Raw genomic sequence first — 20,420 nt, forward strand, 5'->3', positions numbered from 1 at the left:
ATGAACAAGATGAAGAGCGAAGAGAGAAGGAGCTCCAACGACTCAAGTGTGAAGAGCAAAAGTGGCGGCAAGCCGACCGCCCTCAGTTTAGAGAGGAAGAAAAGTGCCGGCGGGGAGGACCGTGCCCCCGATAAGGACAACAAGAGTGGCGGCGGAAGTGGCGGTGGAAGCGGCGGAGGAAGCGGGGGAAGTAGTTGGAATAACCCCAGCGAGGCGAATCACAGCCGAGCGGAGAGCGCCTCCAAGAAGAAGAGCGAAAAAAGCGCCGAGCAGGGCGGAAAAACAAACGCCAGCCACGGCAGCGAAAAGAGCCATGACCAGGGCAAAAGTAAAAGCGCCTCGTCCTCCAACAGCAGATCCAAAGTTGACAGCTCGAAAACGAACGAGAAGAAGGAAGGCCTCAAAAATGTCAAAAGTTTTAAAAGCAGCACGAGCGAGTCGCTGAAGCATAAGGGATCCAACTCGAGGGAGAGCGTAAAGTCGAATAAGAGCAAAAGTGAAAAGGGAGGAGGTGCCAGCGGTGGGGGTGGAAGCGGTGGGGGTGGAAGCGGTGGGGGTGGAAGCGGTGGAGGTGGAAGCGGTGGAGCCACGGAAGACGGCAAGAAGGATAAGTCCCCCCACCCCAGCGAGGACAAAAAGAAGAAGCCCCTCCCTAACGATAAGCACGACGTTAAAGTAAGCAACAAATTAATTTCGAAGAATAGCAAGCCCAAAAATGTTAGCAGTAGCAGTAACGGTGGCCCTTCCACCAGCCACAGTAGCGGCAGCGCCAACAAAGGTGGGGATGAGAAGAGCAAAACGAGCGTTCCTCCATCCGCCCAGAAGGAAGGCATAAAAGGCCAGGCCCCCGCCGGCAGTAACAGTAGCAGCAAGGGGGGTTCCTCTAAGAATGACTCCTCGAAAAGCGGCTCAGCGAAGAATGACGCATCGAAGAGCGGCTCAACGAAGAATGACTCCTCGAAAAGCGGCTCATCAAAGAATGACTCTTCCAAGGGGGGCTCCTCCAAAAGTGACCCCTCCAAGAGTGACCCCTCCAAGAGCGGCTCAACGAAGAATGACGCTTCGAAGAGCGCCCCGCCAAAGAGCCTCCCATCCAAAAGCGCCTCCTCGAAAAACACGCCTTCGAAAAGCACCCCGGCGAAAAGCACCCCGGCGAAGAGCACTCCGTCGAAAAGTGAGCCATCGAAAAGTGAGTCATCGAAGGGTGAGCAATCGAAGGGTGAGTCATCGAAGGGTGGCTCCTCTAAAAGTGGCTCGTCCAAAAATGAGGCCCCCAAAGGTGGCGCTTCGAAGAATTCCCTTTCGAGAAATGACTCCATCAGAAGCAGCTCGTCAAAGAATGTCGCATCTAAGAGTGACGCGCTTAGAAGTAGCTCCACGAAAAGTCTTTCCAAAAACGGTAACCTGGAAACTGTTAGCGGCGAGAATGTTAAGAAGGAGAAGAAGGCTCCGGCGGTATCGGCTGCTTCAGCTGCTTCTGCCGCGTCGGCTGCATCGTTGGCGTCAAGCAGCAGCAAAGTAGGCAAGAAGAGCAGCGAAGACGTGGGCGAGCTGATGAGTACCCACACGGCCAGTTCGAAGGAGGAGGGCTCCAGGGCCAGTAGAGGCGTCTCCGACGGGAAGAAAAAGGTGAAGGCGGAAAGGTCCGAAAAAACAGAGAAGGAAAAGGGCAACAAAAACGTCAGCGAAAAGGACGCGGTGAAGAATAGCCTCTCCAAGAGCAGCAAGTCGGGGGGAGCTGAAACGGTTAGCAAGAAGGATGTCTCGAAGAAGGACGTCCCGAAGAAGGATGCCCCGAAGAAGGAAGTCTCGAAGGATGTCTCTAAGGATGCCCCGAAGGACGTATCGAAGAAGGGTTCCTCGGATCAGAAGAAAAAGAAGAGCAGCAGTAAGAGCAGCTCGAAGAAGGATCGTCGGGGAGACTCCAAATTGAGCAAGAGCAAGAGCAGCAGCAAGAGCAGCGGTAAAAGCAGCGGTAAGGATAAAGGCAAAAGCGCAAAGTATAATGAAGAGGAGGAGGACACCGAGGAGGGGGAGAGCGAAGTGGATGACGCGGAGAATGATGAGGAGGGAGAGAGCGAAGTGGAAGAAACGGAGAATGACGAGGAGGGGGAAGAGGAGGAAGGTGTAGAAGCGGGGCAGGGAGAAGAAGCCGGGGATGACAAAGAGGAAGAGGAAGAAGAGGAAGAAGATGACGAGGATGAAGATGACGACGATGAAGACGACGACGATGACGACGATGAGTACCGAGAAAATGACTCGAAGAGACGGTCGTCTTCGTCGTCCAAGCAGGCCGCCAAGAAGGACGGCGCGGCGAAGAAGAAGAAAAAGAGAAGCTCCTTCAGCCTCAAGAAGAAGAAGCGGTACCCCAAGGGGGGCCAGCAGGATGTCGGCAAAAGTGGCGACAAAAGTGGCGACAAAACGGTCAGCAAGAGCATCAGCAAAAGCAGCAGCAAAAGTAGCAGCAAGAGCAGCAGCAAGAGCAGCGGCAAGAGCGGCGGAAAGAGCAAGAAGGCCGTGAAGAAGGAAAAGAAAAAGAAGAAGAGCAGCAAGGAGAAGGAGAAGGGCAAGAACAACGTGAAAGGCGAAAACGCGTCGGAGAAAGATTCGGAAGAGAACTACTTCGACGACGACGAGTTTGCGCTGAAGGCCAGGAGAAGCGTGCTGGAGGAGAGGGAGAGGAAAAGGCAGATGAAGGAAAGTTACATTAAGCAGATGAAGCTACCCACCTATGCAGACGATGAGTCCATCCTCTTTATTAATAACCCCAACTACGTGATGGTGTTACTCTTCCTAACTGTTTATAAAGATGTCCTCAAAATGTGTTGGAACTTCAAAGACATTGATGAGATGTTCCAGAAAAAAGAAACCACCGAGTTTGGCAGGAATTTCATTCTTAAATTATTTTTCTTTCTAGGGAGGTACTTTAACTCTAAATCTATTTTTATGTATAAATACATTTCGCGTATTTTTGAGGACAAGCAGGCTTCCCTGGCGAGGGTGGTGAATTTCCATGAGCTTTTCCCCGTGCTCGAGGGGAGAAGGGAGAAGAAGAGCAAGTCGGGGGGGGGCGGCGGTGTCAGCGGAGTCAGCGGAGTCAGCGGCACATCTGGTGGGGGGAGCAGCTCCAAGAAAAAAAAGGATAAAAAGAAGGACAGGAAGGACAAGAGTAAGAAGAAGAAGGTCAAGGCGGAGGGGGACGTCAAGGTGGACGAGCTGTTTGACGAGGAGACCATCGAGCACGACGACGTGCATGATGATTTGCATGATGATCCGAATGATGATCCGAATGATGATCCGCATGATGACCCGAATGGGGACTTGAAGGAGGAGGAAGAAGAGGACGAGTTCGACGAGGAGGAAGACGAAAATGAGAGCGATAACGAAGTGGGCGAAGCGGAGGAGGCGGACGAGGCGATCGACGCGGAGGACCCCTTCGAGGGACGCGAACGTGACTCCCCTTCGAATGAAGCGAATGGCGCGCCAAAGAAGTTGAGCAGCCAGGGCAAAGCGGAGCAGTCATCATCAGATAAGCTGGCCACCCAGGAGGAGGAGTCCCACGCGGATAGGAACCTCCAAACGGGGGACCCCCAAGGAAAGGACGGATCCTCGTTGGGCGTCGCGGACGGTGAAAGTAAAGCAAGCAGAGCGAACGAGGGGGAGGCACTCCCGGCGGAGAAGACGCACACCCAGGAAGGGGAAGAAGCGGTGGAAGGGGCGGAGGCGGCGGAAGCGACATCCATCGGAAGGAGCGGCCACCTCGATGGGCTGGTGCCGCAGCAGGGAGTTACCACCACCACGACTGCTGCGACGACTGCTGCTGCTGCCGCTACGGCTGCGAATGCGACGTCTCCGAATAGCGGAAAGCCCCTCGGGGGGGCGGACGGCCAGCCCACCGAAGGAGTGAAGAACGAAGAGCTGGGAGACAACAAAGGGTTAAGCAAAAAGCTGTTTCTCGAGTGGGACGACCTGAGCGTGATCTCCAAATTGAGGATCATCAGAATGCTTCTGAACTTAGTGCTATGCGAAAGTAACAACTTAAAAAAAATGTTAACAACGGAAAAAATAAATTACAATAATGGGTACCTGGGGAAAATTAAAAATGAGAAATACTGGTTGATTCTGAATGACACCATTAACATAGAGTTTAAGCTTTACGTGGAAAAGGAGGAGAAGGGGAGCTTCGAGTTCCTGTGTGATGATGATGATGTCCTGTATAGCATAGGCTACAACATGTTGAAGGATACGGAGACCAAGGTGATGGGGGAGACCATCATCGAGAGGTATAATAAGATCTGCAGGGAGAGGAGAAACAGAAGCAGAATTTTAAAGCAACAGAAGAAGCTCTGCTCCGATTTTAACCTGAATGGTGATTCGCTGCTAATCTCCAAGAAGAGGCAGCATAAGCAGGTGGAGCACTTTAATTTTGACAGTGATAAGATGAGAAAGAAAAAGAATGAGGGTGGTAGCATCTACGGAGGGGGGGCAGCCTCAGGAGGGGGTAGCTACTCCTCTGGGGTGAATGCCAACAATCCGTATGCTCTACAAAAAAATAATTACCAGAAGAATGATAGATCGTTTAGGTTAGCTGCGAGGAATGCTCAGAAGGGTAACGGGCTGGTGGGCGAGTTGGATGGGCTGGAAAATCAGGAGTACTTGCGAAGTGGAAGCGCCGTTGTTGGTGTGGATGGCCTTATTAGCAAGGGGGGGGCGACGGATGCGGCTCTGCTTGGCAGCGTTGGAGGGGCGTCCGTAGCAGGAGTGGTGCTAGCAGCGGGAGGGGCGCTGGCAGCAGGAGGGGCGCTGGCAGCAGGAGGGGCGCTAGCGGCAGGAGGGGCCGCTGATGGGTCCCTTGGCGCGCTGGGCGCCGGGGGCGTCGTGGTGAAGGTCCCCCAGAAGAGGGGCCGGAAGAAAAAGTCGGAGAAAAAAAAAAGAGGGCGCAAGAAGAAGATTCTCACCGAGGGGGGGGGAGCCACAGCAGTCGGAGGAGTAGCCGTCGGAGGAGTACCCGCGGGAGTAGCCGGGTTGGTGCCCGACCCGAACAACCCACTGGGAGCGGTAGGCCAGGTGAAGGACGCGAAGAAAGCCGCGGCTTCCTCCACCAGGGTAAAAAAAAGCCCCTACTCCAAGAGGACCCCCAAGCCAGCAGTGTCGATCAAGTACGGTACGAGGAGTCACTCCACCAGTAAGTACAAAAATGAGGCGATTCAGTTTGGAGACTTTGCCCTAAACCATGGGGTAAACCCAGAACCACTGTATAAGAATGGAAATTTGGAGGCGAAATATTTTAACCCTAGTATGCATGTAAATAATTTTATAAGCCCCAATATGAGCAGCGCCTATGGCATGCAGAGCAACCTGCTTAACATGAGGGGGGGCAAGATGGGCGGCTCCCCCGGGAGCTACAACTTCCCCTACATGTATAACCCCCAGCTGTACGGCCAGTACTACATGTACAATGGGAACATGTATATGATGGGCGGCGCTGCGGGGGGCTCGGCGGCAAACGGGGCGACGATAAGCAGCGCAGGCACGTTGAACAGCAGCAGCATGGGCCCCGGCGGCAGTGGCGGAAGCAAGGGAGCTCTGAGTGGCAACGACCCGGAGGGAGAAGGACCCAGTGAGGTGAGTGGAAGCGGGGTGGCCGCTTCGTCGAGCAGCCAGATGAGCGGCCCGATGAGCATGCTGAACTCGGTGAGCGGCGGGATTAGCGGCGGGATTAGCGGCGGGATTAGCGGCGGGATTAGCGGCGGGATTAGCGGCGGGATGAACAGCGGGGTGAACAGCGCGATGAACAGCGGGGTGAACAGCGCGATGAACAGCGGGGTGAACTACATAGATCCCATGGGCAAGTACCCCCCGTACGTGATGAACACAGGCGCAATAAGCAACCTGCCGTCCAGCCCCATGTACAGCGCCCTCTACAGTTTGAAGTTCCCCTACATGAATAACGACGTGATGAATTACAATTACAATTTGAGCAACTTCCAGAATGTGGGCTACGACAAAATGGGCAAGGCGGGGGGAGGGGCAGCAGGGGCAGGAGCGGCACCAGGGGCAGGAGCGGCACCTGGAGTATCCCCCGGGGCGGGGGCGGGCATGTTCAAGAGGTACCCCAATTTCATGGGCGGAGCTTTCCCCCCCCCGTACAACAACATGAGCAACCCATATGCTAACTACAACGCGTATAACATTGGCTACCAGAGGAATGAACCCTACGGGTCGATCCCCGCAGGGGGGGTGTCGCCATCAGCAGCGGCAGCGGCGGCTTCCACGCCCGGAGCGGGGGCCACTGCCGGAACGGCCGCTTCCCCAGCTGCAGGTGCGAGCGGCTACCACATGGCCAATGTGAAGGGGCGAAGTGGAACCAATGACATGCAGAGCGGAGCGCCAACCCAGGAGAAGTCAGCAGCACAGTTGGTCCCGCCAGCCGCTCCATCGGGCGAGACAAACCAGAAGGAAGAGACAAATCGAATTGAAAATCTAGCGAACAACATGATGATGCACCCAGGGAGTAGCGCAGGCATAAATCTTGGTAGCAGTCTTGGTAGCAGTCTTGGTAGCAGTCTTGGTAGCAGTGGAAAGAATGCCAGTTCTATGGCTAGCTTAGAAAAAAGTGTTGTTCAGAATGACCTGAACGGTTCAGGCAAATTGGCAGGAGGGGAGGTGTCCGCTTCAGGTTACGGCGCTGGCGAAAGGGACATATCATCTTTGAGGGCGATGCCGGATGGTGGAGTCCGATTGGAAAATGCCAATCTGAATCACCCGCAGCCCCTTCACCCGAGTGGGGCTCCCTCGGAAGGAAGTTTAAAGCTGAACGGGAGTGGCCCAAGCGGGAGTGGCCCAGGCGGGAGTGGCCCAAGCGGGAGTGGCCCAAGCGGGAGTGGCCCAGGCGGGAGTGGCCAAAGCGGGAGTGGCCAAAGCGGGAGTGGCCAAAGCGGGAGTGGCCAAAGCGGGAGTGGCCAAAGCTGAAATGGTCCAAGCGGAAGTGGCCCAAGCGGGAATGTCCCAAACGGAAGTGGCTACCTTCCCGTGCATGACCAAAGCGTTAGCAACAGAGGCTGTGGCTTCACCAACCCGGGGGCCCAGCTTCCCCTGAGCAGCGTCAATAGCTTTGCGGTAGGCCGAAAGAGTGGCACGCGTGAGGCGGCAAATGCGGGAGGGAGGAAGCGGCGCGCCGGTGACTGGGCCGAAGAACGAGGGGTGGCAGCGAATTGGCGGTTAGGCAGATTGGCGAACAGTCGGGGTTGCTACTCAGAAGGAGCTGCAAGTTACGAAGACGAATCAGATCAGTTGGTATCCCGTTTGTGAATAACGGGGAGGTATCTTTCCCCCCCGGGGAGGAGCACCTCGCGCTGGGGTTATCCAAAGAAAGGGGCAGCATACCCCGCGTCGGCAGGAAAAATGTTCTTCGCCTTTGCGTGGTCGTTAGGTGAGAAGCCACGAAGAGACGAAGGGACGAAGCGGCGAAACAACCAACTTGACGCAGAAGCAGTACCTGTGGCAGTACCCCCCACCCGGGAGCTGCTCTCCCCTTTTCACATCGCACGAGAGAGCGACTTGGCATGCCCGTGGGCATACCCATGTACCTACGTGCAGGTGCAGACGCGCTATGCTTCATGCGTACGTTTCCAACTCAGCGGGGTTAACCGGTCGTGGCTGCGAGGAGTGCCCCCTCTTACAGTTTAGCGCGCCGCCTTGGAGCAACTTCCTTTTACCACCCTCTCATTGGACCCCTTCCTTTTACCATCCTTTCTTTGGACCCCTATCTTTTACCACCCTCTCATTGGAGCACCTCCATTTGACCCTTTAACCATCCCACCTTTTCGCCACCTCCCCGTGATGCCTCCAAATTGGCGTTTTCGCGGGAGTGGCTTTTTTTTTTTTTTTTTTTCAATTTTTCTTGTTAAGCAGCAAGTGAATGACACCAAGCAGAAGCTTCTTCTTCTTCTTCTTCTTTTTTTTTTTTTTAAAATGCCATTCGTCTTGTTAAGAGTCGCTGCGTGTTGTGTGTTTACTGAGTGCGTGGGTGAGCTGGAGGAGGCGTGTCTGTCAGATTGGTTAGATCGGCCAGATCGGTCAGATCGGTGAGCATCGCCCTGTGTGCGTGCCTTCACGAGGGGGCACATTTCTCGGATTGACTGCCCCTTCTTCCTTCTTCTTCTGCTCACTTTTTCGCAATTACTTACGTCGCTTTGCATATTCCCCTTTGTTATCCTTTTTCACTCCTGTTCCTCTTGTGTGCACGTTGGTCAGGACGAACGTGCAAAAGGTTTTTTTTTTTTTTTTTTTTCTTTATCCTCCTCCCATTCGTGTGTGCACGCGCAGCTGCGTGCGTGAGTTTGTACAGGTGCATGCTGTACATAGATGGCTAGACATATGTACATGTGTGTACGAACGTCCTTGTGCGTGTAGAAAGCGCGACGTCCCATGTGAACCTCTGCATGAGGAGTTGTGTGAAGTCCTGCGGGGCGGATTGATTTCCCCCCCGCGTTATGTGTTCCCCATTTTTTTTTTTTTTTTTTTTTTTCCCTTCCCTTGATATGATAATTGACTTTATAAAACAAAGCAACACACAAAATAATGGAACAAAAGAAATTGTTTTTCCATTCATCTGGGGGTAAGTTTTAAGCTGGCTCTTTGGAGTGGCTCATTCCGCGTACTGCAAAGGGGGAAACAAGTGCCGCTCCCCCTCCCTATGTTGCGTGTTAGAAGCTTGCACATGGGTGTAGAAGGCCAACTGTGGACCCCCATATACATGTTAAGCCCGTTTGAGGCTCCTCCGCAATTCTCCTCATTTTTCCCTGTGAATAGTTTCCTGCACTGAAGGTGGTGAACGCGGTTCGGTCGTTGGCAGGTTGGCCCCCCGGAATTTCGCACAAGTTAGCGCTTCAAATTAGGCTGCTCCATTTTAGGCTGCTTCACTTTGCTTCATTTTTTTCCCTCCAAATGGGAGAAGGCCCACCTGCCAAGTGAGCGCCAAGCGATCGCCAAACGGCGGCCCCCCTTCTGGTGAAAAACGAGAAGTTGCACGAAGGATAGTAGCTAGAAGGAATATTCAGCTGAGGGGGAATTTTCTCGTTCGCTTTTTTCGCGTATCCCTAGGGCGTCACTTAAACGGGACAGCCCTTTTGCCCCATAGAAAAAGTGCCACCTCTCTTCGGAAAGCCATCCATTTGAAGAGAGGAACAGCCACACGTGGATAAGCACGCGTAAAAGGTACGCCTACACATGGGTATTGCATCCCGGGGGGAGGGAACACATTCAGTGAAAGGAAACACCGTGGGGCAATCGCAGACCGGCAAGGCGCTTACCACAGACCGCGAACTCCCTTACGACAGGCCGACCACTCATATGCGAAGGCTATTTAGGAACTTCCTGCGCGTTGTGAACGCCCGGGAGAAAAACGAGCTGGACGATAGCGCCCTCCGGGAACTGAAAAGATGGGGCCGGGAAAAGGTCCTCCGGAATGACCAAGTGCTGGAGGAGTACCTGACCTATCGGCAGGTGTTGCACGACTGCTCCAAATTTTTGAGCGAAAATGAAGAGAAGAGCGAGGGAGACAAAATCGAGACGGTGGCAAATTATGTGGGCCTCACAACGGTTGCCGCGAAAAGGGGCAGAAGTACCCATGTGCATACGTGACGTGTGCCATGCACGTGTTCACATGGGGTAGGTTCCCCCGTATTGATCAAATACACCGTTAGCTTTATACCACTGTTTTATTTTTAACTTTTTTTTTCATTCGTTTTCTTGTTTTTAATGTTTTTCCCTCGCGGCGCAGGCGACCCTTTAATTATGAAACTACGCACACGCGCGCGTCTCGCCAATTCAAAATGGGTTTTTTTTTTTTTTTTTTTTTTTTTTCTTTTTTTTCGCACTCTGGGCGTACACAACAGGGAACACTTTAACAACTAAAAAAATGTTGCGCGCTGCGGCGAAGTGTAGAACGTGGGGGGGGGCGGCCGCACAAGTGGTAGGTGCCAGCAGGTGGGACACAAGCAGCTTCGCCGCGCCTGCACGTATGCACGTCTGCACTACTTCTTCCCTACTTCCACAACTTCCTGAGGGTGAAGTTCTTCTCGGCGTCCTGCTTCATCACCTTGGCGACGGCCATCTCGAAGTCCTCCTGCGTGACGTGGACGCGCCTCTCGCGCAGCGCAAACATGCCTGCCTCGGTGCACACGGCCTTGACCTCTGCCCCAGAGCAGTTGTTCATGTCCGTGGCAATCTTCATCATATCGATGCCCCTCATGAGGTTCATCTTCCTGCTGTGGATTTTTAAAATCTCCATGCGAGCTTCAACATTAGGGTTAGGGAATTCAATTTTACGGTCAATTCTTCCTGGTCTTAACAACGCCTCATCCAGGATATCAATTCTGTTGGTACACATGATGACTTTAATATTTTGTGTAGACTCAAATCCGTCCAGCTGATTTAGCAGCTCCATCATAGTCCTCTGAACTTCTGAGTCTCCATGCTCTCCTTCTATCCTTTGACTTCCAATGGAATCTATTTCATCCATAAAAATGATAGAGGGGGCATGTTCCCTTGCCATGACAAATAACTCCCTCACCATTCGTGATCCTTCACCGATGTACTTCTGAACCAGCTCAGATCCTGAGACTCTTATGAAGGTGCAGTCTGTATGGTGTGCTACCGCTCTGGCTAGTAGAGTCTTTCCTGTTCCTGGTGGGCCATAGAGGAGGACCCCTTTCGGTTGTGAAATTCCTAAGGACTCAAAAATTTCTGGATGCTTCACAGGCAACTCGATCACTTCTTTCACTTCCTTCACTTGTTGGTCTAACCCACCAACCATTTCGTATGTAGAGTCCGGGACCTTTTCTACCTTCATCAGAGACACAAGGGGATCTACCTTACTCGGAAGGATCTTATGCAACTTATAGGAGTCATTATATAAAGCCACTCTCGTGTTGGGTGTACACTGAGCTATGTTTACGCTATGGGATATGTCTACCACGTATTTTCCTTCTGGGTTTATTTTTACGAGGACTTTGTTTTTGCCCATGGGTTTTACAATTTCGCCTACATAAGAGGCAGCTTCCAGGAGGTACTGAATCTCATCACATAGTTCCCTCACTCTTGTGTTCAGTTCATTTCTCTGAGCTTCCAACCTCTTCTTGTTTTGCAACTTTTTATTTATGATCGATTCGTATTCCTCAATTTTCATTTCGTAATACGTTTTGATGCCCGACTGCATTTCCTCCTCGCTCTTGCTCGCTCCGCTGGGCTCCTTCTTGAGGTCCTTCTTGGGCTCCTCCGGCAGCTCGCCCGCCCGCACCTGCATGTCCACGGCCGCCATGGGGGTGCCGGCGAGTGCTCGGGTGGTTCTTCGCGAGCAAGGCGGCAAGTTGACTTACTTGCCAATTTGCAGGCAGCTTTGCAAGCCGCTTTACTGGCCGCCTTACGAATCGGCTCGGAGTGGCTAACGCGGCGACGGCGGGTGTACCGGGTTAACTCACGCTCGCCTCGCGAAAGGGCGCATTAGAAGCAGGTGGGGGGAAATATAGCGAAATATAGCAAAATGTAGCGAAATGTAGCAAAATATAACAAAATATAGCAAAATATAGCAAAATATAATCAAATCAATGCGAAAATGCAACTAAACGGCGGATGCAAATTTAAAACGCGGGAACGGGGGGAAGGATGATTCAAAAGGGACGCGCGCGAAAGGTGTGAGCGCCGCGAGGGCAACTTAACATTCAAAGTATGGTGAGCGTGCGAACTGTGAACGTATGAACGTGTGAACGTATGAACGTGTGAACGTATAAACGCACGAACGTATAAACGCACGAACGTATAAACGCACGAACGTATAAATGTACGAACGTATGAATGCACTTTTGCACGCACGTATGCCCTGTTTCCTATCCGCCAAGTCGTTCGCCTTCAGCCCGCGCTGTTCACTTGCACTGCTGGTCGTTTTGGCACTTTCCCTTCGCGTGTCGGGGAGACCGCATCTCCAGGGAGTTGCGTATTGACTAACGTCGCACAGCATTGGTTTTTCTTTCCTTTTCTTTTGCTTTTGCTTCTCTTTTTTTTTTTTTTTTTTTTCTCCCCATTTGGTGTGACCCCGACTGTTCACCTTGTACTTCATGTCAGTAGGGCTCTGCGGGTGTGACATGGCCGGAAGTTGCGCCAGGGCGCCCTTGCGTGGGTTGGGAGCGACCAGGCGCTATTTCGCTTGGCACCCCGCGTTCGTTGCGCATCATTTGGGGTGTAATTAACGGGAGTGACACTTGCCACGTTGCCACGTTGCAATTTAAAAATTTCCTTATTTTTCCTTTCTCTCTCATTTTTCCCAAACACCCGACTTGTCGCAACCTTCGCGCGAAAGGGCATCCCAAGGATTGCTCCCTTTTCCGGTGGACTGGCGTTGATAGGACAGTTTATTTTTAAAAAAAAATGCTGTGCCATTTGTTCAGCCCCTTTGACGTGGCATTATATTTTATTACCCCCCCGCTCGTCGGCATGTGAACAGAAGTACACGCTGCCTATTTCAGTTCTGTATGATCGGCAGAATGGGCGAAAAAAAAAGGGGCACACAGTTTTGAGGCAACAGGTGAGAGACGCTATTTTATTTGTCTCCCCTTTTATGTCACTTCTTTTTTCGCGTGTGTGCGCTGTTGGCATAATAATTGGGAGGAAAGGAACAACTTGATGCGTCCACGTGTAGGCTCCTCACCAAGTGGTGATATTCGGGTTGGGGACAGCGCGATAGGCACATGCGTTGACGTGGCCAAGTGTGCAACAGCATTCTTAGAGTTGGGAAGAAAAGTAAAAAAAATGGAGGAGTTACAGCACGCAAGTAACCGACCCCGTGGAGTAGTACACCCCTTTGAAAAAAGTTAAAGCGATGGAATGTTAAACAAATTTATCAAATAAGTGGCAGACAAATGGAGCAAACACAGCAGAGGTGACATATGTGCACATCTCCCCTCGTGATGTGCACACGTTAATGTTCTGAAGAAGGACAGATTTGACCAGCGTCATTTTATAGGTTAGCAGTTTGTTCATATCGGGGGAGCTAGCCAATTTGCTTGATCATTTCACTGCTGCGCTGTTTTTTTTTTTTACCACTTTTCACCTGCACAGTTCAGAAATTGTGTATGGCCCCACCACTCGTCTGCTGAAATGTAGAGCTGCCCGGTGGGGAACTCCTGCCGAGTTGTTAGCCACATTCAGCACCTGCGAATAAATGTGACTCACATATTTGTTGTTTTCTTCTAACGTTTCTTTCATCAATGCGTTTAGGTTAATGTCGTCCAAAACTACGAGGAGAAAACTTACCTTCCTCGCGTCCTCCAATTTGATGAAAAAAAATGAGTCAGCTGTGTGCATGGTATTTTTTTTTTCGTTCCCTTTTGCCTGAACGGTTAAGGCTAAATTGTTTTTTTTTCTCACCTGTGTGCAATCATCTCCGCGGGAGTGCAAATCGAGCAGGAAACCCCAGTAGGTGTACAAAAAAATTAAAAGCTGGGATTTGTGTACTGGCAGAATGAATTGCGCCCCATTTGTGACCACTTCCCTGTGGCGATAAAACAGGATGAAGTGGGAGAGGAGCTGATAAATGTTGTCCAGGGTTAAGCGGAGGTGCCTGTCGAATGATCTGCTTTGTTCCCCCTCGTACTGCAATGTGCTAATGTTGTAAAGGTAGCCAGTAAAAGCGTACAGCAAATTGGAGAGCGTTTGGTTGGTGTGGCGCAGGCTGGGAGGATGGCTTCCTCCGCTGCTTCCTAACTGCAGATTTAGGATCCCACTTTGGCGATTTCCTTCAGAGAGGGAGCGGCGCAGCCACTTGGACAAAATCGAAAACTGCAGGAGGACGAATTTGGAAAAACAAGAATAGAGCGGAAACATGGCGTGTGCGTTTTTCACGTAGGCCAAAAAAAACATGGGCACTATTTCGATCAGCGTGTTTTTGTTCCGAGTGCGCAGGATATATTTCTCCTCCTGATTGTGTAGCGAGTATAGTGCCAAATATTTTTCTATCTTCCGCATGAAGAGTACGCAGAAAAGTTTTTTTTTTTTTAAGTCCTTCCAATATTTGGAGAGAGAGTGAAATATCATGGACAACTGCAAAACGTCAAAGGACGTTACCCTTTTGAGCACTTCCGATTCTATTAGTGTTGAGAGAATTTCCCTATCTACACACATGAGTTGGGTTAGGGCTTCTGCCAGTTGGCACACGTCGATGTTGCTCATGTGGGGCATCATTTGGATGGTTTTTTCCCGCAGAAAGGATGTGAAGATGGGATCTGGCTCGTTCTGCATTTTAACTTTGGACAATACGTTCATCAGGATGCAGAAGGTCCTGGGGGGGAGGCTTTCCAATGTTGCGTAGTGGAGATCACGGGAAGAAATGGGAGGGAACACTTGGCACTGATCGAGGCTGCTCTGCTGAATGTGTGCGTCATTTGGGATATGTGCGTCTACATTGCGAGGTTCACTCGACTTAACATGATGTGTACCCCCTCTTTGCGAAGCTGCAAAGCTATCGTTCAGCAGAAGGTGCCTGAGCAGCGGCACAAAATTGATGCCTCTCCGTTTGGCGGAAAACACCTGCACAACACTAACCCAGTTGTTTAGGTCATTCTGCAGAGAGATTTTTCCTCCTCGAATGGCATAAACGATGTGGTCATTCAATTCTTTCACCATGTAGTTACACTCTTCACTTCTCTTAAATGTATGAACGAGGTTTGGCAAACATTCGGCGTCGATGTTCCCCTCCTTTAGTAGCGGCTCAACGACATGGGTATATAAAAATTTCAAGTGGACGCTCCCCAGAAAGGTGTTCTTCGTATAGGGGATGATTTTTTTGAGCAATGCAGCGACGCCCGTTTCTTGGCTGTACCGATCGAAATGTAGGATGACGTGCTGCAAGTTGCGCTGGATTATTTGCTTGTCGATGTTTTTCTTCTCCATCAGTTTGCCGCCCACGAGCAGGCGCACAATGTGCCTGTTCATTTGGGGGAGTCCACGTGGAGCGGTGCAATGTGGGGCGGTATAATGTGGAGCGCTATAATGTGAAACGATGTAATTTGCATTTATCCCCCCCCGTGGTGGCGGTCAAAATGGACGGTCTTCCACATTTTTTTTTTTTTTTTTTTTTTTTTCACCCATGTGGAGGTAGCGACACAATCACGTGCGGCCTTTCCGCGGAAGTCCGACGCGTATCTGAGAGACCCTCTAAAGAAAGGCGTCCTCTTGGAGAGCTGCCGGAGGGTTTATTGCTCATGTAGGTGCCCAGAAAATGGCGGCACGAAATGTTGGGAGAGCAGTTGTTCTCTTCAAAAAATATTCCCCAAGTGGACATAAAAAAAAAATCCGTTTTGGTCCCTCACATTTGTACGTTCAGGGGAGTTATGCGCAGGTACACCCTACACAGAGCGTTATGTTCCCCCTTTCCTTTTACCGTACAGGTGCGGATGAAAAATGCTCCCCCGTGGGGTGTTGCACGAGGGGGGAAATATCTACAATGCAAATGCGGCTAATCATATTAAAATAAAATTGTGGCAGTAAAGTTCATGCCCAACCTTTTCATGCGCTGAACGTGCAACAACGTCGGTGAGAGTGCTTTCACTTTTGCTGGCGAATTTTGTTCCGTTGAAGAGGTTGTTTGAGCAGAGCTATCCCCACGCTCTCTCCTGTTGCATCGTGAGTTAAGTGAGTGGCGCGTTCTTGCACGACCTACGTGGGGCAGGAATAGAAGAGCGCCACTAACCCCTGCACGTGCAAATGCTCTCTACATTTGGCTACTACTCATTTGGGTATATTTCTTTTCGAAAAGTGAAGTCATTTTTTTTTTTTTTTTTCCCCACTTGAATTTTAACCTCCTCTCATGTAACTCACAATAGTGACACTTGTTTTTTTGCTCCACCGCAGAGTAGCAACTGTAATATGCATACGTGTGACAAGTTTGCGTAGATATGTATATGTATAAATATATGTATATATTTTTCCACTTTGTTTTAACTTTTTTTTTTTTTTTTTTTTTGCATAGCTAGCCGTACACTATTACGTTTTTTTTGATGCACAATTTTGGCATACTTCGGCGATAGCGTTACTTCCAAGTGGGGGAAGGATAACACTGGAGTCCGTCCGTCCATCCGTTCGAGCGCGCACTGGATCGTTTCCTTCTCCCCTTTATTCGGAAGAGAACACTTGCATATCGCTGTCCCTTCAGGGGTGGGTCAGGCTACTCTCTCTGCGCTGTTTGGCAAGTGCCCATTCGTCAGTACGCCTAAGCAGTTTGCTCCCTTTTTGTGGAAATTGCAGGTGCAGCTGTCAGCAGGGGAGTGAATTGTATATACCCGTGTAGGCAGCTAGCCAGACCGAGAGTAGAGGAAGCCACGCACCTTGGATGTGAGCAGGCCGACCAGGTTATAAGCAAATCGGTTGCTCATCTTCGCAAAATAAAATTCCTGACCGCGCTCCTTCTCCTATCCCTCCTCTGCAAGCTCACCATGGAGTATAAAAAAACGAAGAGGACCAACCAGTACATCTTTGAGGGGAGCAGACACCAGGCTAAGGTAATGGCATATCGTCTTAACCCTCCCATTTGCAACTGCGGTGTAGTTGTGGACTGGGGGCGGCGGTTATTCTGGGAGAGTCTTCCTGGAGGGGGATAACTACGAGGGGGGAAATTTTCTGCGCAGACTTCTCCTTGTTCACCCAATCACATCCGCATTTTCGCGTCAGCGTTTTCGCTTCCTCCGCTTCACTTCACCCCTTCATTCCTCCACTTCACTCCCCCCCGCAGAGGCAGAAGATAAACGTGAACGCGGAGTGCAAGGGGATCCTGATCTCCACGCTGAGCCCCAAGCGGATGACCGTGGGCATAAAGGAGTTTTTGAATTTCCTGAAGGTTCACTTTCCCAGTGAGGCCGATGAGGGGAAGGTGAAGCCAACGGGGGAGAAGCAGGCGGAGGAGAAGTCAACAGAGGAGACGAAGCAAACGGGGGAGAAACAAACGGGGGAGAAGCCAACGGAGGAGAAGCCAACGGAGCAAGCAGACGCAGACGCAGACGATGCCGCGGAAGGACAAGGCGGCCGCGTGGAAAAACAACTGAAGGAGGAAATCGAAAAGGAAAACTTGGAGTACAACCGCTTCGCCCCTCTTCGAAATATCGTAAAGAATTTCACCTTCATAAAATTTAACAACGCTACGGAGAAGAGCCCATCGGACATTGTGCAGCAGATCTTCGTGTTGGCTCACAACAAAAAGGAGAAGTATATCCTCAGGCACCTGTGCAAAATTATTCCTCTGGACTGCATCTGCAAGCCGCACTTGTCCCCCTTCATAAAGGCCATCCTGCCAGTCGTTAAGAAGAACTTCCCCCAAGGGACCTGCGTGCAGGAGAGTTTCACCGTTGGTCATCTGTCCAAGCTGATGAACGTGTCGGCGGAGGAGGGTGAAAAGAAGGAGGGTGAAAAGGGGGAAGGCGAGAAGGGGGAAGGCGATAAGAAGGAAGGAGAGAAGGAGGATGATAAGAAGGAAGGTGAAAAGAAGGAAGGTGAGAAGAAAGAAGACCAGGCAAAGGAGGACCAGGCGAAGGAGAACAAAGCTGCGGAAGAGAACAAAGCCGCGGAAGAGAACAAAGCTGCGGAAGAGAACAAAGCCGTGGAAGAGACAAAGCCAAGCGAGGACCAACAGCCCGCGGGAAAAAAACTTTCGTGGGCCCTCATCTACAAATGCTCGAACACGAAGACTCTCATGAAGAGGGACGTCCTGACGGTGCTAGATAACTGCATAGGGAACAACTATTCTGTTAATTTGAGTAGCCCCGACTTGGCCGTGGTGGTTTACGTAACAGAGGTTCGTTTTGCATTCTTGAGAGAGAGGAGTGGCGGGGATGTATGCGGTTTGCTGTTATTAAAGCTGTCCCTTGTGTTGATACAGCCCCTTTGGGGGCTCACCTGTTGATATGCCTCCCCCCCTATGTGGACGGGCATCATTGCGCAGCTGCTTTATCTCATCACTGTAGAGCTGCTTCCACACAGCTGCTTTATCTCATCACTGTAGAGCTGCTTCTGCACCGCTGCTCCTGCACAACTGCCTCCGCTCATCCTCCGTCGCACCCCCTCCCCCCTGCAGATCATGTGCGGAATCAGCATCGTCAAAGGTTACGAGAAGACGAGGAAGTTTAACATCGCGGCGTTCAACGAGGATTCCTGAGGGGACTCCTCCCCAGTGCGTGTGCGTATATGTCTACATTCCACGCACGGATGCACACCAGCGCGCATGTGGAAGGGCGCGCGTGAGCGAGCTTTCAACACACAGCACTCTTCCAAAAGGGAAGAAAGTGCTGTGCATTAAACACTCCATTCACGTTTGTAAAATTCAAATTTGAGTTTTAATTTTCTCCATTCAGTTTCGTATGCGTTTTAATGCCCTTTCCAAGTTTATTACCCATTTTTACACCTTTGTGGGTTTTTTTTTTTTTTTTTTTTTTTTTACCCCATAAACATTTTGAATCGTTTCAATGGCAAAAGTGGGATGGTTAATACCCCCTTTAGATGTTTCGTTTTGTCTCGCTTTTTTATCCCCCGGAGAAAGCGCGTTGTATGCGATTTGTCGCCCCTCTGTCGTTCCTCCTCTAACGATTACTTGGCCATTTCGATCGCCTCGTAGACGGGTACACATGGGTACACCGCCATGCGGGCATTCAAAAAATTAACCGCTCAACGTGACATGATTTTTTCGACTGCGGCGTTTTTCTGTGAGTCCCCTCCTTTGAATTGACGAATGGTTGGGAAGCGTTGACGCGGCTTGCCAACCAGGTCCACCGCTGCTACAAAGTGTGTGCAAAATTTTTAACCCATTTAAATTAAAAGTGGCTCAAACGAAGTAGGTATATACCCATTTGGGGTGAAAGGGTACACAAATTGACCCCCCCATTTAGGGTCCTCTCCAAGCAGGTGTTCCAAAATGGATGTCGAAGAGAAACTGCTGAAATCGTTTAAGGAGGTGAGGAAAACGTTTGCAAAGCGCCAAGGGAGGCAGGAACAAAACGTCATTTCGGACTTTCCAAAATGGGAAGACAACTTCTCATGCGATGAGTACTCAGTTAAAGATGTGGTACGTCGTGCAAGAGAGGGGGGAGGAGAAGGAGAAAACGAAACAGGCAAGTATAAACACGTCTTTAACACCTTTGAAAATGATATTAACTACTACTTAGGTGAATATGTAGAAGACATTATATGCTCTTCCGTCGCGGGTCGGAAGGATGACGGCTTCCCTCGATGGGAGGAGGAAACGTTGAGGAAGCCGTCGGACGTAATTTTTCAGCACTTGATATGTGGCAGTTTGATGGGCGAAAATTTGAGGCGTTACGAATGCAGCTCGAGGTACTTCGCGCCCACTGCGGTGGAGGACGCGTCCGAGTAAGTTCGTCAGATGAGCGGTTGCTCAGTCAGATGAGTGATTGCACGGTCAAATGTGTAATTGTGTGCGCCCTTGCGGTCGCCTGATCCATACCTTCTGACCCACACGTGTGCGCCCTTGCGGTCGCCTGATCCATACCTTCTGACCCACACGTGTGCGTGCCCCCCCGGGGGAAAACTCAGCTTTTCAGATGCCTCCACCAGTTCGAGTGCTGACCAAGGGGGGAAACAGCCCCCCATCAGGGACATAACGCATGAGGTGAAGCAATGAAAGTAGGCGCATCATGGGGAAGGAACATAAAAAAAAATGGAAAAAAAACAGCTGCAAAAAATCGTTGTGCTTCAAAATTAGCATACATTTTTCATCTGGGTGGAGCGCCCCCTTCAAGATTAAATGACACATTTTTGTGTCCTCTCATTTTTTTATTTCTTAAAGGTGTGAACGAGCTTTTTAGCCAGTTCTGCTTTTAAGCGATTTGTTCAAAGTTTGCATTACGTGTCTTTCTCAAACCGTTCCACACGTTCTTCGTGCAGATTTGGAGGATGCACACTGCTATCAGTTTGGTTTGCCAAGCAGCGATCATTTGTTTATTCAGCTAGCTAAAATGTGGAGCCATTTTTTTTTTTTTTTTTTTTTCTCCGTGTGTTTGCCTGAACAGTTCATGCGAATTGGACACCGCCCACGAATGGCAACTTGGTGAGGCGTACCCAAATGACGATTTTGATATTACCCTTAATTTGCGCAATTCCTCACATTTACGATTATGCCGAACGGGATGCGGCAAAATGAAGAATTGTTCACCCAACGTGGGGTGATAAAGCTAAAAAAGGAATAACGGAGAAATGGGCCAGGATATGCACATTCCCCGATAAATAATTTTATAAAACAATTTCACCGCTGCACAATGTGGTGTTTTTTTTTTCCCCCTTTTGCACTTCCCTATGGGGTGAAAACATATTCCTACTCGCCACTTTTTTGTGAGTAAAAATAAATTAAGACAAATCTAGGAAGC

At 50.5% G+C, this 20,420-nt stretch overlaps 6 protein-coding genes across 6 annotated transcripts; 4 read left to right on the plus strand and 2 right to left on the minus strand.

The window, feature by feature from the left end:
- PVX_101325 (hypothetical protein, conserved) lies at positions 1-6,972 on the plus strand (the record flags this gene model as incomplete). The annotated part of the gene is made up of 1 exon (XM_001613962.1): positions 1-6,972. The coding sequence occupies one exon, from the start codon at positions 1-3 to the stop codon at positions 6,970-6,972; it is 6,972 nt and encodes a 2,323-aa protein (XP_001614012.1).
- Positions 6,973-9,354: 2,382 nt separating this feature from the next.
- On the plus strand, positions 9,355-9,645 carry PVX_101330 (hypothetical protein, conserved; the record flags this gene model as incomplete). The annotated part of the gene is made up of 1 exon (XM_001613963.1): positions 9,355-9,645. The coding sequence occupies one exon, from the start codon at positions 9,355-9,357 to the stop codon at positions 9,643-9,645; it is 291 nt and encodes a 96-aa protein (XP_001614013.1).
- Positions 9,646-10,048: 403 nt separating this feature from the next.
- On the minus strand, positions 10,049-11,323 carry PVX_101335 (26S protease regulatory subunit 8, putative; the record flags this gene model as incomplete). Its single annotated transcript, XM_001613964.1, has 1 exon — positions 10,049-11,323. One exon carries the CDS (start codon positions 11,321-11,323, stop codon positions 10,049-10,051), a length of 1,275 nt encoding a protein of 424 aa, XP_001614014.1.
- A 1,781-nt stretch (positions 11,324-13,104) lies between these two features.
- PVX_101340 (hypothetical protein, conserved) lies at positions 13,105-14,988 on the minus strand (the record flags this gene model as incomplete). Its single annotated transcript, XM_001613965.1, has 1 exon — positions 13,105-14,988. The coding sequence occupies one exon, from the start codon at positions 14,986-14,988 to the stop codon at positions 13,105-13,107; it is 1,884 nt and encodes a 627-aa protein (XP_001614015.1).
- Positions 14,989-16,487: 1,499 nt separating this feature from the next.
- Positions 16,488-18,199, plus strand: PVX_101345 (hypothetical protein, conserved; the record flags this gene model as incomplete). Its single annotated transcript, XM_001613966.1, has 3 exons — positions 16,488-16,553; positions 16,784-17,839; positions 18,119-18,199. The coding sequence occupies 3 exons, from the start codon at positions 16,488-16,490 to the stop codon at positions 18,197-18,199; spliced, it is 1,203 nt and encodes a 400-aa protein (XP_001614016.1).
- Positions 18,200-18,482: 283 nt separating this feature from the next.
- PVX_101350 (hypothetical protein, conserved) lies at positions 18,483-19,411 on the plus strand (the record flags this gene model as incomplete). The annotated part of the gene is made up of 1 exon (XM_001613967.1): positions 18,483-19,411. Exon 1 carries the CDS (start codon positions 18,953-18,955, stop codon positions 19,409-19,411), a length of 459 nt encoding a protein of 152 aa, XP_001614017.1. The 5' UTR covers positions 18,483-18,952.
- Between the last annotated feature and the right edge of the window lie 1,009 nt (positions 19,412-20,420).

The sequence above is a fragment of the Plasmodium vivax genome, chromosome 14, assembly GCF_000002415.2.
Source record: "Plasmodium vivax chromosome 14, whole genome shotgun sequence".
NCBI lineage: Eukaryota > Apicomplexa > Aconoidasida > Haemosporida > Plasmodiidae > Plasmodium > Plasmodium vivax.